Raw genomic sequence first — 17,924 nt, forward strand, 5'->3', positions numbered from 1 at the left:
GCAAGAAAGGGTAATACAATGTACTCACAAACTGGAGATTTAGTGGCAAGTAGGAACAAAATAAATCAAATGGCTTCTTGTTTGGTCTTAGAACTGAAAAAAGGGAAAGTTATTCAGATATGAATACATCAGCACATGAGCCTATTTGAAAGGAAACATGGATCCTACAGCCCAAAATCCCCAATTCTACCATTACATGGCAAGTTCTGTGGTCCATAATGTACTTAATATCATGCCTCCTAGGGACTCAATGGAGTTGTCTGTTCTAGATAGAGCATTCTACTGAAAACATTATTTTTCTCACAATATATAGATATACGTTGTGCTGATTGTATATACGCATGTTTTCTCTTCTTTCTCTTCACATCCACATTGGCAGTTGTTAAACTTCCTCATGATGCACTGACATTAAGTGATGTACATGTACTAGTAGGTCGTATGTACACACTGTACTAAACTCAAATGGTGTTGGCACTTCCAGTACAGTACAAGGCAGCATCTTCACAGAAGCTATGCACATGGACTTGTACATTCCTGTCAAATAATTTTGGAAAAATACAACAGTGGAGTGATGACAGCAACAATTTTGAAAATCTTAAAGGGAAATGGACCAAGGATTCAAGAGGGCGCTATTGCATGGATCCATCCTTAAGCCTACGCACCTGCTATATGTTATGAATGTCATAATAAAACCATTTTTGCGTTGACGATACCAAAATCGTCAAAACAATGTCAAGCTCAGATCGTATCTTGATTCGGTCATTGTTCCCGGCTGGTTCTGCCCACTTCGTACCGGATACGGATCCTTTAAAGACAAAAGTTTGCTTTCTAGCTAGCCACGGAAACTTGTGTGTGAATATGCGAGCTACTTTGATTGATCTTCGTAATGAATATGACAGTGATTATCACATCATCCAACAGTGCTCTCTTGAATCCTGGCTCTATGTACCTAAAGGCTTACATGTCTGCAATAAGATAGGGCAGTCTTTTAGGCACTAAGAATAAAAATGGAATGATCACACTCAAAGGGGTATGATGTCCTTTGAGCATGCATAATCAGCCATCAGCACTTTGGAATGTTCATCTATTTCGATATTAACTTCTTCTTTTTTTATGTCATAACAGTAAATGTATAGAAATTTCACAGGTTATTGCAGGCAAGCAGTGTGATGAAAGTGTTAAAAATCGAACAACCTCGCAGCCTTCTGTCACAACTATTACCCATTACCTAAATAGATTCTCACTTTTCATCTTTCATGGAATGTAACATATTACTGTTACACAACATAAAAACATCACCAAATGGGTGCAAAGTAAAGTCTGTATTAAAGTCTTATTAAAAGTGAACTGCACAGTTGACTTGTACAATGTCAAAGCCAAATACAGTTTGTCTGATTTCTGCTCACACAGACATAACAATCTTTGCTAAGTTTCCAGTCACCATGAGTAAATATCAAAACTTGTTTATACGCTACACTATATGAATTACAACCTGGGTCATATGTTAGAGGTCAATGATTGGTTCATCGTTGAACTTTCAAGCACAGTATTTCCACATCTTCCCATTAGACCTCACTGTATCTACTGATCCATACACTGGAATCGACTTTCAGTACATGTATGTGTAGAGTATTTGAAAATGATTAGCTCCCAATATAATACATGTAAGTACAAACTACTGCACCACTAAGTGAAAAACAAATATACATATTAATATTCTTAATCAACTGGTTATTGTAAAAACAAATTACAAGTACTTTGCTATACACACATAATCACTAAATTGCCTCTTCTTCACAGTTATAATCAGAAACTATTTCATCCTTTCATGACAATTGAAAGACGGACAAGAACGCACTCCACTCTGTGAATCAATGTGATGTACATGTCATGACAATTTCAGTAAAAATATAATGATGTTTAACAGCATACTACATTTGCTACTTGCGTAGAATCAAAGCAGGGTGTATTCCATTTTGTTTTTGTTTTTTTAAACCCAGTAAAAGACTTATATAATAATACAGGTGAATCCCGTCATGACAAGATAGCCAAGACCGCAAGAATTTTCTCTTTGTAATGTAATAAAATCTCAGTTAAACGGACAAAGTAAAAAAGAGGAATAATGATAGTTTTACCAGAATATCCTCTTTTACTAATGGAATCTCACATCCATGTCGGTTATAATGAGGTTCACCTGTAGCTGACCTGTAGTACACTGTAACACTTACAGACAGCCTAGCAACATGGATATCCGCACCAACAACCTTTCAACAACCACCAACCCACAAAGTTGACCCACCACAGAATGGCTTAATGCATGTACGGTAAAGATTAACATCTACTAAAGTGGAACCTCATTATAAAGAGGTCTAATAGAACAGAATCCTCCTATAACAAAGTGAATCTGCATGTTCAAACTCTTTATATTGCTTTGTTTTTGTACACCCTGACATAGTGAGAAACCTGATATAACAAGGTAACTGCCATGGTTTTTAGGTCCTTCTTTCAACTAGTTTCCCCTGTCTGTAGAAAAATGCAGAAAAAAAAAATCATAAACAGAACAAAATTACAGATACCGTGTATGCTGCTTTCCATCAATTCATAAAGAGCTGGAAAGTCTCAAGTGAAATTTGCCACTCACAACTAGTGGTGTTACTAAATATGCATCTCTCTCCCCCTCTCTGAAAGAAAGTACCACATACCCTGTAAGAGAATGATGACTTGCAATCTTACCTTCATGTTACATAAAATACATACCATTAAAGTACCTTGCCATGACTACAGAAAAGAAAGGAAAAGAAAACAAAAAAGCATGCACACTAAATGTAACACAATGGACATTATTGTAACCATACTCTATGCACAGCACAGGACTAAATTACAAATTGCCAAATAAAAATATCTTGGTACGGTAAAGGTACAGAAAGACCATTTCAAACAATAAATCCTCTTCAAATGAGAAAATTTTTGTTACTGATCCTTCCTTGAAATCTGCACAGCCTTTGCCAGACTTAAAGTACAGAACAGAATGCACTTCAGAAGGGGATGACATGATCTCATTATAATTGTTTTAACAATACAGTAAAGTATCAAATATTTTGAGCAACATCGCACAAATGTAGTACTCACGGTTGCATAGTGCTGTTCATTGATGTTCTGAATATCCCAGCCTCGTGATCAAATATTCTAAATATTCCCTAAACTTAAACAGTTGTACCAATGCCACACCTCGGTGACATTTTAAGTCACAAAATACAAGGCATGAAAATACAATTCACATTATCCACATATTTCCAGGAGAAATGTGTATATTCAGACCATCTGCATGTGTATATATATCAACACAGAATTAGACTTCAGCCACATCAAAATTCAGTCTCACATTCAAGGATTTTAAAACTTTTGCTCTCTGGGCTGAAAAATATTTGTATTTGTAATAAGGAACATGTCAAAACAATCAACTAGAGATTTTTTGTTGTTGCTGTGACAATTGCAATTGGACTATGGTAAAGGGCGATACATATAAACGAAATCATAAAATGACAGTGCACATTGTGGTTCACCTCACTTTATTATCAATCTGACGAAACTTAGAACACCTTTATAAATTTAGCCCATGATAAAGAGTAGATTAGAATGCAATTTCTAAGAAGTACACAAATGCTTTCACTGCACAAAAATGATCAAAAATTGAATTATAAAATGCTCATGTGCAGTAAATTACATGTGTGTACTTACACACTATCATTCATTGTTTTCTCAAATGTGACACAAAAAAATAACTATGAAAACTACTTCATAGCTTGTCATTTGGGTAAAAATAATGAATGTAAATCCATTCTCTTGAAGTGATTGTGTAATCAAAAGATCTATTAAACGATAAGCATTGGCCATCATGTTAGAATGGTACACCTTCCCCATGTCGACAATGCCTAATTAACAAATTGCACAGGTCAACACTAACAAAAGGTCCTGATTTTTTTTCTTTGTGTGTGTGTGTGTGTTTCTTTTTGAATGATACTTCTCATGAATTCTTCTCGGAGGTCCACATTTGCACAAGCTAGCAGATTTTCCCTGGTCCCATGTATGCACACTTGTGTGAGGTAAACTATAGTCACTGCTCCAAAATCTCCCGGATGATCTCAGCACACATCAATAGGCATCGTGGAACGTGAAAACAGCCTGTAACACAACATGTGGAATTGGAACACATTATTTGCAATCTGAGAGAGACAGTATTCTTTTATTTTTTCGGTTAGGAAATATTTCATCACTTAACCGCTAACTTGTATGAACAGAATTCTAGATTTCTCAATACAGCATTACTATACTTACCCTTTAGAAGCAAAACATTTATTTATTTATCTATTTATTTATTTTTATTTATTTATTATTATTATCATTTTTTTTTTTTTTTTGGGGGGGGGGGCAGTGTTGAAATCTATTCAGTGTAGTAAGCAGCAAACACCACACAATTTTGTATGGGGTAGACATATAATTAATTCAAAGATTACAGTGTAAAGAAGGTTGATACACAGATGATATACGAACCAGCCCAAGATCCCCATACATTTTTTACACTCAGCATCCCATACACACTCTCTAACCTACACAAACACAAACACAAACACACATGATCACAAGTGCAACAACTGGTGATTCAATTATTTTTCAATGATGTGACTGTGGGTGGTTAAAGGACTAACATGTTACACAAACCATGGAGAAAAGCACAGTATGACATATGTGGCTCAATCTTGTCCATTGAAGAGTAAGATCAAGAGCACACATGGCCATGGAAACTTTAGATTCTCATTTCCCACTTTGGAGCTGGTGGGTACACTTAAGATATTGGTGAGTGACAAAGCTTCTGACAGTTCCAATTCATATCAATGGATGAGTAACTTTAATGGTTTATGGCGAGAGGTTGCAATTCTTAGAAATGATCATTATTGTATTAAAAAACAAACAAACAACAACAACAACAACAACAACAACAAAAATTGCTTGGACAAAACAGATTTTCATATCACACATAAAATTCATAAAATAGAGCAAATACAGCTCTCCACACTTTCCTCAACCCACCTTTGAAAGGACCTCCTTTGAAGTTCTGCTTGACTCTGCCTTCCTGCGTCAGATAGCCAAACCACTCACCATGTTTGGGGTCAACAAACTATCAGCAGTAAGAACCACAGAAAGAAGTTGATTGGTCACTGAGAAAGGCTCACCTTCATCAGAATTGAAAACTTACTTTGATAGATAGATTTGACACATAAGTCTTCTGAGTTCTTCAAAAATTGTGGTAAAATAATGCAAAACAATTTAAAGCAATGATAAAATGTTGTTAGGATTTACACATCACTTCATGTTTTTCATGAACTAAATTCAATTCTGCTATGAAGGAGGTGAAAATCCAACGAGAAATTGTGAAAATGCTTCTTGACTTTATTTTGTATTATGACCTATTTCTGCTTCAGAATTTTACAATGCATACACAATCCTTACACTTGAATGTAAAGGTGAAGCATAATTCAAATAGTTCTGATGAAAAATAACTGTTGATTACCATCTAATGCAAGATATTCAGAGTAGGTGATTACTTTCAACAAAACCAGTATGTCCCTTTTTGATGGTTCTACTGGACTTTAAAATCTGGCATAAATCTAAATCATGTATGAGCACACATGACAATAGAATGTAACAGAAGAAGAGATTTTGGAACATGTTCATATCATATTGAATTGCTTTTAAAGTGTACCAATACCCTGAGTATTATGTTTGCTATATCATTTTGTAGAACATATTTGAGACATGCCCTCTGCAATATATTGTGTTTTTTTTTGTCACTCAGATTTTCATTTATTGTGGTTTAAATGTAATCAAACAAAACAAAAACAAAAATGACTTTATCAATATTTTTTTCCCCCAATATGCAATGTCTGTGAGCGATAAATCCATCTGATCGACATGGAATCTCAATATTATTTGTAAAAATGTACATGTATAGCTAGAATGCGCACACATCAGTACCAGTGCTTACGGAGCAGAACTTAAATGCGCGGAGCACAAGTGCCATATTGTTATAGAGATATGATCTGATTTATTGAAATAGGTATTCTTTCAGGGACTATAACAGGTGAATTATAGCTGGTTTTTTTTTGTTTTTTGTGTGTGTGTGTATTCTAGCTGTACACAAATTTGATCTCCAGGGTATTGGTACACTTTAAGGCCACCACAGGCACTAAGAATCACTGTACCCCTAATGGGTAAATGAAGAAGGGATAGAGTGAATAAGTTTGAATATCTCACATGCTTGAAGGTATAGTCCCACACTTGCTTGAAGAAATCCAGGTATCTCTCTTCTTTGGTCTCTCGGTATACCATGATAAACGCTATGAGGGCCTCGCAGTGGGGCCACCACAACTTCATGTCCCATTCCAGCTGCGTGGGCGACAAGCCGTCTGCGTCCAAGAAGTAGAAGATGCCTCCGTGCTCCTTGTCCCAGCCGATCTGGAAGGGGTCGACGATGAAGCCCTGGATGATCGTGTCATAAAGGTCGCGTCGGTCATGTCTCTTGGCATACTGCAGCAGGAACCAGCCTGTCTCGATTGCATGACCTGCGAACAATTTTCAAACTATGAATACAACAGATATTGTACAAGGGGACAGTATTTCTAGAATAACATCATATTATTACAATTGCATCACACAGGCAAGTTACACTGTGAGTCATACAATATTTTAATTGAGCAAAATTGTTTTCATACTAGCAGAAGTATAAACAGCAGGTCTGTGCTGTCTTACTTGTATAAATAAACTTGCATTTGTCACATTTCTGTAGAAATGAGTGAGAATGAGGAATACAATCAGCTGATTAGTCAGAGAGTGAACCCAATTTTTGAAGTACCTTTATCTCAGTGCTAAGACATATTAGCATTATTTTGCATTTTCGGAGAGATACATTTGTACACACTTACACAAATGAGAAATTGATATCAGACATTTTTGAGTCAACCTTTTCAGTAGTCAACTCTTTGAAAACAAGGAAAAGTAGAAATTACGCGGTGCGTAATATATGTCCCCGCCGGAAGTAGCATTTAGTAGCAAAATGTACAATATAGGTAAAAAGATGAAGGTCAAAGGTCAAAGAAGTCAAAGGTCAAAATTCTATGTAGAAGTTTTGAAGCCCTCACCTAGTGCCATCACATAAAGCAAACGGAATCGAAATCGGGTTAGAAATGGCGAAGGAGTAGCATTTTGTAGCCAATGTACAATATAGGTAAAAAAATCAAGGTCAAAGGTCAAAGAAGTCAAAGGTCAAAATTCTGTGTAGAAGTTTTGAAGCCCTCACCTAGTGCCATCACTTAAAGCAAACGGAATTGAAATCGGGTTACAAATGGCAAAGGAGTAGCATTTTGTAGCAAAATGTACAATATAGGTCAAAAATCAAGGTCAAAGGTCAAAGAAGTCAAAGGTCAAAATTCTGTGTAGAAGTTTTGAAGCCCTCACCTAGTGCCATCACATAAAGCAAACGGAATCAAAATCGGGTTAGAAATGGCGAAGGAGTAGCATTTTGTAGGCAATGTACAATATAGGTCAAAAATCAAGGTCAAAGGTCAAAGAAGTCAAAGGTCAAAATTCTGTGTAGAAGTTTTGAAGCCCTCACCTAGTGCCATCACTTAAAGCAAACGGAATTGAAATCGGGTTACAAATGGCAAAGGAGTAGCATTTTGTAGCAAAATGTACAATATAGGTCAAAAATCAAGGTCAAAGGTCAAAGAAGTCAAAGGTCAAAATTCTGTGTAGAAGTTTTGAAGCCCTCACCTAGTGCCATCACATAAAGCAAACGGAATCAAAATCGGGTTAGAAATGGCGAAGGAGTAGCATTTTGTAGGCAATGTACAATATAGGTCAAAAATCAAGGTCAAAGGTCAAAGAAGTCAAAGGTCAAAATTCTGTGTAGAAGTTTTGAAGCCCTCACCTAGTGCCATCACTTAAAGCAAACGGAATTGAAATCGGGTTACAAATGGCGAAGGAGTAGCATTTTGTAGCAAAATGTACAATATAGGTCAAAAATCAAGGTCAAAGGTCAAAGAAGTCAAAGGTCAAAATTCTGTGTACAAGTTTTGAAGCCCTCACCTAGTGCCGTGATAAAGCAAACGGAATCAAAATCGGGTTAGAAATGGCGAAGGAGTAGCATTTTGAAGCAAAATGTACAATATAGGTCAAAGGTCAAGGTCAAAGGTCACAATTGAAATTCTGTATAGAAGTTTCAAAGCTCCCATGTAGTGCTATCATATAAAGCAAACAGAATCAAAATCGGGTTAGAAATGGCGAAGGAGTAGCATTTTGAACATTTTGATCACACACGGACGCACACACGGACGGACACACGGACGGACACACACACGTACGGAGCCCGTTTCATAGTCCCCTGCTCGAACTCGTTCGGCGGGGACAATAAAATAGAACTGGCATGATATTCACATTCATCACCTCACACCACATAAAAAGCACTTTGAAAATGAGACAATAGAAATGTACAAAGAATCTAACTAGCTTCACAAATCACCTCGAACTGATCAATTAGACTTATATTATTCTGCTGTTGGTGCTCATACACTGTATACACAATATATTTAGTGAGTCTAATTTTTCACGAATCAGGACTTTCTGACGATTTCGCGAGTGATTACATTCACGATCGTGCACTACCGTACCGAACTGAGAAATGCATGTGTGCACCTCACATTCATATTGGTATTAGAGTCAATAGTTTCACACGTCTTTAACTTCACGAATAGCCCCTGACTCGTGAAATTTGCACACACAAAAAAACTGAGAAATATTCAGTGTACACAGTACACAGAGCATATTCAGCTCTCTTTTATGATGGACTATTTTTCCATTTGGCAATGAAGAACACAAGCAATGCTTCAGACAGAAGAAGCTACTGTGCAGCTATTTACCTGGATTCATAAGTCGTCCTTGAGAGCCTGGTAATTCTTTTCCATCAGCGCTGACAATTTCCAGCACAGCTTTGCCATTCCTCTGAAGAAAGGAGTTAAAAAAACCAAACACACAAAAGTAAAACATCTTTCTTGATAAAAGATTAATTGAGCAAACCGCTAGTGATTACAGTTCTTATTTCCAAACATTTTGGCAATTGTTAAAACATACAGGCCCGCTGTATAATGTGGTGTCATTGGATGATTCTTACAATAAGTCTGTTTAATTGTGATGGATGATGGAAAATAAGTTATGTCTTTTTTCTTTTTTTTTTGGCAAGCAAGTTAACCCAGGCATTCAGTACAATACCATAGTTCTCAGGGAAGATTTGAATTTCTTGAAACAGAACTGCAGCAAGTTTGCCATCTACTGATGGAAATAAAATCAGGAGAGGAATTTGAATTTAAAAAAAAGAAGAAGATTGTGACAAGTATCAGAAGCTGAATGAATATCTTTGCATTAAGGACATTTTGTTCACGAAGAAACTAAGGTAATCTTAATAATTTCTACTTCAATCGCACATCATTCCCTTATTGACAAGATTTGTGCTGATCTATATTAGACTATGCAAGGACTATAATTCAACAAATGCCATCTCATGAGAAGAGATAAATCACAAGCTTATTTACCTAGACTGTCAAGAACAAAATTATAAATCTATAAAGTCATCCTTATCATAGCCATATTTGGCAGACAGAAGTGAGTTGGGTGTGCAAAGGTACATGCCTGTAGATGCTGCATTGACTGTTTCAAGCTCCACTCTTCCAGGGGGGCGTACTTTGCCCGGAGGGCATCGTCATCATGAGCCAGCTCTTCCACGAGGATGATGAAGATCATGGCCACGGCCAATGAGTTGACGGGTGGCGACCCCACCAGTTGAGGGCGCCCCAACGCCGAGTCGTCCACCATCACCCAGTGTTGGAGCTGGTCCATCATGGCCACTGCCTCTGTCTGAAGGCATGGAGGAAGGAAAGATGGAAAAAGTGGAGAACATTGTAAATAGCTGCCTCCCTGGATACAATAGTATACAAATATCGACTGCTGCAGAGGGAGATGGTAAAACTATTTGCACCGAGGTGATGCCTCAACAGTGCTATGTCCCGAGACGAAGTCGAGGGACATGGCACTGTTGAGACATCACCGAGGTCAAATAGTTTTACCATGGCCCGAAAGAAAGCAGTCGATATTTGTTTTATATCCCTCTCGAGCATTTTACTAGAGTAACGACGGTTCCCTGTTGGAAAAGTGTGCAGGTTTTGTGAACGATAAATCTAACGTTAGGCCGTAGCAGTGCATGCAGCAGCAGTGCGTAGCGAACGACACCGCTGCGCTGTTGTTGATTCCTACACAGAGCTACACAGCGTGCAAAACTCCGAAAGATCGAGGAGGTCCAGGACTATGTTAGAAGTAGGCTAGGCCTAAAGCGGCTTCGTTACCCAGATCATCTTCAAAATCGGTTTTAGTTTATTCCTAATTCGTACCTGATATGGTGTCCTCCTGCGATCATTCTTCCGTTACTAGAAGCAGTCACTTTGTCAATTGAGCTGAATGCATTGATCACACGTCCACTAACGTTACACACCCACGCCATTGCGCCATCGCACCACAGATTTCTGTTTTAAATGCTGTCGCACACCGAGCGCTCCGCGCTCTCTTAGCGCTCGCTAGCTAGCTAGCTGCAAGCTACAGGACTGTCGCTCAAAAGTATCGCTACTACGCGCACTGCGTACATTCTTAAGTGAGAAATGTAGATATCGATCACACGATCACAATTGGGTGCAAATCGTGGATTCCCAAAAGTACTATATCCCGCTGGCTAGTAACCAATTGCACCGCATCCAGCTGCTCGTAGCTAGCTAGTAAAACTACACCATGTTCGTGCTCTGTACAATCCTATGGCAAGAAGCTTTACATGAGGGATATAATAACAAATAGCAAAACTTACTGTTGCAAAAGTCATTTAGCATAGTCCTTGGGTAAAAGCATTAGCCATACTTATTTCATCAGTGTGAGAAGGGGCATAGTTACCTTGATCAAATTATTGACTAATGACTTAAGACTATTATAGTCTCCTCTAAAAACTATTGCCTTTATGGCAAGATCTTTATCTGACAACTAACCATCAAAACTTAAAAGTCAACACACTTTTGCTGTCCATCAGAGGATTGAAGCCATTGTCTGCTATACCAAATTGCAAAGCAACAGGGTCAAAGAGCATGAAATAAAACTTAAATAACTTTGTAGGTTTGATCTGGTCATATAAGCAATCCTTCTTTTTTTTCCATTTTCATTCAACCACTGTTTCATCCTGGAGGTTTGATTCTCATTGCTCCCAAGTCACACCACACACAATGTGTGATCACATTTTTTTTTTCTTCTTCTGATCAAAACTGGATGAAAAAGTGATGTAATTATGTTTATCAGCATAGTCCTCATCAATCTGGTCTGTACAGAAAAAAAAACAACAACTTCAAACTCTGTATAAAAGATGTGAAGAAATACACAAAATTTGGGTCCACTGAATTAGTGTATACTTCAGAATGATTTGAATTTTAAGTTCTTGCTTTCCTTCATAGACAGCGTTCATGTAATCATCACTGTAATCCCCTCCAAAACCACAACCATCATCCACATAACATCAACAATACTGGCAACTATCACTCTAACACCACTACCATTACCACCATGAGGAGAGCAACTAAAAGACTTTTTTCATTTCCGTCATTACATCTAAATTCTAACAGGTTTCAGATACTGATCCAAACCTTGTATTTTGTATCCCCCGTGGCTCTGGCCAACTCCGCCATGGCTATAGCGTAAAAGCACTCGCTGAATATCGTCCTCTGGATCTTGATGGGCTCCCCCGACCTGGTCACAGCAAAGTGGCACTTGTTGTTTGCCGGATTCTTGACATGCTTCATGAGAAACTCACCACCTTATCAGCAAAACACACATGCAAGAAAGGCCAAATCACTTCACGTCACATCAAATCCGGGGCATATTACTGTCACTTTATATCCTGACCATTCATAACATACATTGTATGTGAACATATTTATGAACAAAAGACAGAGATAGAAATAGATCGATATACAGATTAAGAAAGAGAGAGAGAGAGAGAGAGAGAGAGAGGAAAATAGCGTCAAATGTTCATGCATGATGATATGAGTGGTATGGGTCGTAATGCACATGAGCATGGAAATGATATCAATAATGATAGACTCCTTCCACCTAAAAAAATATACTCATGATTAAGATATTAAACGAGATGGAGACAAGTCAGAAAAAAACAAGAACAAAAACCGACGATTTTGCAAGTGGTTAAATACGTGATTGTGGAGTACAGTACCGAATGGACAAATGTATGCATGCATGTCACATTCATTTTGGGATCAGTCAATATTTTCATATATGTCTTTAAATTTGCGAATAGAACCTGACTTGCAAAACTCATAAAAATAAAAACCTCATGAAATATTTGGCATATAAAGCAGCAGACTTGCCCGACACTGAGCTGTAAAGATAACATATGATATCAAAGTGTGTACTGGTTTACATCTTATCATTTCACAAAATTTACTATACTATATCAATAAAGAATTGCAATCCTACAGCCATAGCTTTGGGAATGTGGAAATACTTGAAGCAGAACAGCTAAAGGTGTGTTTGATCAGGAAGTTGATTTAAATGATTATATACCTAATGTCCAAAAAAAAAAAATTACAATGGGACCCTCCGCAATGATATCTTTGAAAATAGTGAATCAATCGAAATACAAATTCAGGGTATGAAACTATAACTCATTGCCCACATCTTACAAAAAACCCCATTCGATTTGCTCCAGTGCTCAAAGAGAAATGAGGAATTTTGTAGAGGATGTCAAGATTCTCTTCCCTTCAAGTTCTGTCTATTGTATTCACACACAAAATTAACGAAGCTTGCTAAACTTGGAAGAATCAGACTCATGACATGCTTTACAACTTTTCACATTTCTCTGCGACCGCTTAACCAAATTAAATGGGGTTTTCTGCAAAATAGAGCTAAGATGTTATATTTTAAGACCCTGAACTAGCATTTAGACAGTTTGATCAGATTGGGTGTTATCAATGCCAAAATTTGATTGTAATTTTTTTGGGACATACTGTACAGTATGAAATTTGATTAAGTACATTTTGTAGTCACTGGAAACCAACAAAGCCAAAACTTGAAGGAAATTGCATACTTTAAACATTTGTAACATTTGTATCATAGAAGGAAGTAGACAATAAGAGGATAAGAAATGTACAACATTTAAAGTCACAGTAGTGGAGCAATAAAATATTACCAGGTAAAAAGATTTCAATTTATTTTGGATTTTCTATCATAATGAAAGAGCATTTGACTTTCCTCCTTCAAAAGGCACTGGGAATTTTAACGCCACATGTATGGCAATGATAAGTTGAGGGCAAGTACCCCCCCCCCCCCCAAAAAAAAAAAAAAAAAAAAAGGAGAGATTTTCATTTTATTGTTCCACTACTGTGATATTATAAATCATTTCAGCCTTTCAGAGATGCTGGCAGAAGGATTTGATAAAAATTGGAAAATTCATAACTTTTGAATGGACTGTATGATTTTTCTGAAACTTCATAACTATTTCTGCATTTACTGAATCCGCATATCTTTTTGGGTAAATTTCCCTTTAAACACTGAAAGAAAAAGAGTTTAATGATCAGAGAAAGAGACAGAGAGAGTGGGAGAGAGCACAGCAGAGGAAGACAGGATATCCTTGTACCACAACAGGATACAGGGAACAGGAAAATGACAGGCAAGAAAAAAATATCCAACTACTTTCACCAACAACCATTTGCTTCAGTCAAACACTATTTTTTACTGCAATTACAGAGGAATGAAGGTCAGAAGAAATTTTGTCTGGCTGAAAAGTGCATTGTATTCTTGAATTGCTTCTGATATCATTGACATTATGTGCTGAGATCTAAAAACAAATAAGATTACAGAGAGTTAAATACACTATCATCAAGTTTTCCCTGACATAGATTAATATCTTTCTGATACAAAAGGGGGAAGGGGTTGGGTGGGAAGACACTTTATCCTTTTATTACGTTAACTGAAGTCAGAGACTCTCATTTTATAATGCGTGAAAACAATCCTGCCAGTACTTACCCTTTTTTGCAGCATTCAAGACTTGGTCTGTGTGGTATCTGGGAATACTGTTGTACATCTTTGAGTAGGTCCATACCTGCAGATGACAAATCAGTTGCTGAAATATTGTAATAATTCTTTTTAGATGTCGAGAGCAGAAATAGCTAATGCTCACACTTTTCTTGATGAGGTGGTTCATTTGCTAATCTCTGAAATGGGGTCCCATGTTCTACAATGGCACATTGATTTGATACAGTCTGCACTCCACAGGTTCTCCATGAACTGCCCCCTTTTGTGCAATGATACAAAATCAATCTAAAAACTCCCTGCATCCAGCCAGTGATCAAGACCACCAATAAAATCTTGTAATTTGTTACGCCTGGCACCAAACCCACAAAAAATTCTCTGTAATGGATCAAAATGTCATTTCGGTTTACCGACTCAAATTGTGAAGATGTTTGTCTTACCTGGGAGAATAATCTTATCTCTCTCTACTGTCAAAATGTGGCAGTGTAAAACAAAACCGAAATGTGAGATCACATTTTTTTTTCCAACGGGACAGGTGCTGCTCTCACTGGGAAATACAGGGGAAACTCGGTATAACGAACACTGCTATAACGAGATATCGGTTATAACGAAGAAATTTTCCCGGTCCCAAATTTCCTTCCACACAAGTCTATGTAAAATGCTACTCTTATAGCGAGATCGGCTATAACGAAATAACTGCTATAACGAGATAAATTTTGTGACTTCCAAACAAAGAAAAACATAGTAAATCAAACCTGCTATAGCGAGGTAAAGCAAAATGCCTTCGGTAAAGCTTTACTTCGCCTGTGCTATCATCTTCCGAGATTGTAAAGCTTGATGCGCCAAAAACTGTCTTGTACACACATAATCATTTTCTTCAGTGCACTCCAGCTAGCACTGCATGTTGTACGTGTGAAGTGTGTGTGTGCACGCACACTGATACATGCAGAAAATGTGGTGGGACGGCCATACATGACATCATCATGACGTTTAGCAGGTGTGAGGCAATCTGATGCTGTGATTGGCCTTCTACTTAGGGAATTCACCGTCTTCACACACACGCAGTCATAATGTACTATACAGAATGTGTCACATACACACACAGCATTGTGCAGACCATATTCAAGCTTTCCACACAACACACACCCATACGATAACCACATACCAATCCACAGACGATCTTGATACAATCGCAAGCTATACAAATTTACAAATTCAAACATCTACAATTAATAAGAAACACATTCTTGATATTGGATATCCTTGGCGAAAAACATCTTCTTACCCATAAAGGTGAGTAATTCCCTCACACACAATATCAAGCTATCAGTATTGATTGAAATATGATGGGTAGTCCCACATGTGCAAATTAATGTCATTATTTTATGCCTTCTTTTATGCCTACTGATATAACGAGATATCGGCTATAACGAGGAAAATGACTCGGTCCCGACCATCTCGTTATATCGAGTTTCCACTGTAGAATGTATTTTTACTGATACTTCTTCACAGAATGCCTGAGTGACCCAATCTTTAATCTTCTCTCCCCCCCCCCCCCTCTCCTTCTCTTTGAAACTGTATCTCCTAACTCTCTCTTATTTCAATCACTTTGTGAATGGGTTAGGATAGTCCAATTTTAACCAGTCACATATCATTCTTAAGCTAACAGAGCTTACTCTTTTAAACTATGTGGAAAAGTAAAAAAAAAAAATTTGGACTATTTTGTGGGTTTTGAGCTAGCCAATTTCAAACCATCCCTGAATATTTCATAGATATCTCCATTCCAATCTCTTTGCATAAAGTGACCAGCAGACAACAAAGAAACAACTGTTCGTAAAAACATAACCTCCTAGCTACAGATGTGAAAGAACTTACTTGTCTTCCCTGAAGCCAGCAATACTTTGTTTCATCGTATACCTTTCCATCTTGTCCCAGGCAAACGAAGAAGCCGCTATGCAAATACAATGTTTAAAAGGGGGCACTGAATTGTTTATTAGACTTCAGAAAAAGGAAAGGAAGAAGATACTTGTTTCTTAATGTGATGACATCAAAAGCCTATGTGCTTATAATCTATGATACTTCAGACTTTGCATTTACAGTGTAGATGCCATTAATGAAAGTTATACAGGGGTTGGCTGTAAGGTCAAAGGTTGAATTAAATTTAAAATTGTATGATGGATCAAAACAGCTATCTCTGAAGTGAGATAGCATGCTATTTAAAAAAAAAAGAGGAAAAAACCTGTTAAACAATGATGAATGCTTTACTTTTAATCACTGGGATAAAGGGATCTGACCAAATCTCCAATTCAATTCCTGAGAAAGAAATGCCAACACTGGCTGACTTGCTCATGACTTATGCAGCATTTATTGCAACAATAAAGACTCTCTGGTCTCATCTACAATATCGATCAGGAGATGTTGTAGTTTCAAGACAGAATTGATAATAAAGCTGAAGAATTCATTCCCAATCTTGAAGACAATGCGTGACTTTGATTCTTGCAATATTGTTCTACTGGAAAAAATGACAAAAAGTAAAAGAAAAAATGTTATAAATGGGTTGAACAATGACATATCAAAGTGTAGAAGTCTTGGGAGGGGGGGGGGGGGGTGGGGGAGAGAGGCTGGGAGAGCACAGATGCAATAGAGTGCTCCACTAGTGCCCTCCTTCAACCCCTTAGCCCACGTTACCCAGGCATTGGAAGTGCACTCACCCAAACTCTTCATCATGGGAATGCTTCAGCCAGAAATCCATCACTCTGACCAGCTCGGACTCGCACTTCTCTAGGTAGTGTTCCAGCTGGTCAGCTACTGCCTGGCTTGTCATGGTGTCTGTCCAGTGGTATGACAGGTCAAGGGGTATGGCAACTCAAATCAGGTAGTCAGGTATCCTGTTTGTGGCGAGTGGTGCTATTAAATTTGGAACATGGGATGAGCAAAAGGACAGTGAGAACTGAAAAGGTGACCGACCACACAAGTATATACAACGACAACAAAATCTTAAAGATGTTGATAGATTTTGCATAGTATTTTAGTAACCACTGTTGCTACTTTATCACTTCATGGTATATCACAATTTATGGTCTAATGTTTCTGTAAAATCAGAAATGTTCACATGCACAATGTTTATTTCATCAATTTTGCAAGAGCCTAAATAGATTTGTGAAATTAAGATGCACATGAAAATTCTTGTCTATAAATATGACTAGGGTCTAAAAACTAACAGTGAGGGAACAGTTACACTGCCGCATTGCATTGGATGTACAAGTGGCAGTTCTCGAAAAATTAATGCCACTAAAAAGGCTATCAGCACCAATTCGTGAAAATTTCGTGCCATGCCCATGCAAAGATGCATAAAAATTTTATTTCTTGCAAGGTGCAAGAGGCACAAGTGATAATTTTGTTTTTGTTTAGTTAGATGTCTATATAAATTAGAGACTGCACATCGATTACCACATTAAATTACAAGATTCTACAGTCATGGCAAATGACAAAATTAGCAATACCACGGAACATTTAACGACAGCCACTAACTGTTAGAAATCTCTCGAGCACTCCTTAGACTCAGTGAGCTTTGGTGAGAGAACGTCCCGTCGACGGTGCGTGCATCACAGCCGCCCTAGCCAGCCAGCCAGGCCCTGCCCTGTCCTGTCGCACGCCTCGAAGGTGGGACCTGCCTCGGGAGCGGGAGCAGATCGCATCAGCCAATGCAGTGTTAGTGGTAATTCACAATTTCGAGGAGTACCGTA

At 37.7% G+C, this 17,924-nt stretch overlaps 1 protein-coding gene across 1 annotated transcript; it reads right to left on the reverse strand.

Annotated features, from left to right (window-relative positions):
- Positions 1 to 3,711: 3,711 nt before the first annotated feature.
- Positions 3,712 to 17,763, reverse strand: LOC139721046 (N-acylglucosamine 2-epimerase-like). The gene is made up of 10 exons (XM_071632375.1): positions 17,710 to 17,763; positions 16,890 to 17,085; positions 16,054 to 16,129; positions 14,173 to 14,248; positions 11,778 to 11,947; positions 9,739 to 9,963; positions 8,973 to 9,054; positions 6,313 to 6,620; positions 5,089 to 5,176; positions 3,712 to 4,182 (listed from the first exon to the last, which is right to left on the reverse strand). The coding sequence occupies exons 2-10, from the start codon at positions 17,000 to 17,002 to the stop codon at positions 4,115 to 4,117; spliced, it is 1,206 nt and encodes a 401-aa protein (XP_071488476.1). The 5' UTR covers positions 17,003 to 17,085; positions 17,710 to 17,763; the 3' UTR covers positions 3,712 to 4,114.
- Between the last annotated feature and the right edge of the window lie 161 nt (positions 17,764 to 17,924).

This window comes from Diadema antillarum, unplaced genomic scaffold, assembly GCF_040938485.1.
Source record: "Diadema antillarum isolate AM-2024a unplaced genomic scaffold, OU_Dant_1.0 scf00000137, whole genome shotgun sequence".
Classification (NCBI taxonomy): domain Eukaryota; kingdom Metazoa; phylum Echinodermata; class Echinoidea; order Diadematoida; family Diadematidae; genus Diadema; species Diadema antillarum.

Coding starts and splice junctions, on each gene's coding strand:
- LOC139721046 (XM_071632375.1), bottom strand. CDS start 17,002: ATGACAAGCCAGGCAGTAGCTGACCAGCTGGAACACTACCTAGAGAAG. Junction 6,621..8,972: donor AGGACGACTTATGAATCCAG/GTAAATAGCTGC, acceptor AATTGTTCGCAG/GTCATGCAATCGAGACAGGC. Junction 4,183..5,088: donor CAAAGGAGGTCCTTTCAAAG/GTGGGTTGAGGA, acceptor GTTGTGTTACAG/GCTGTTTTCACGTTCCACGA.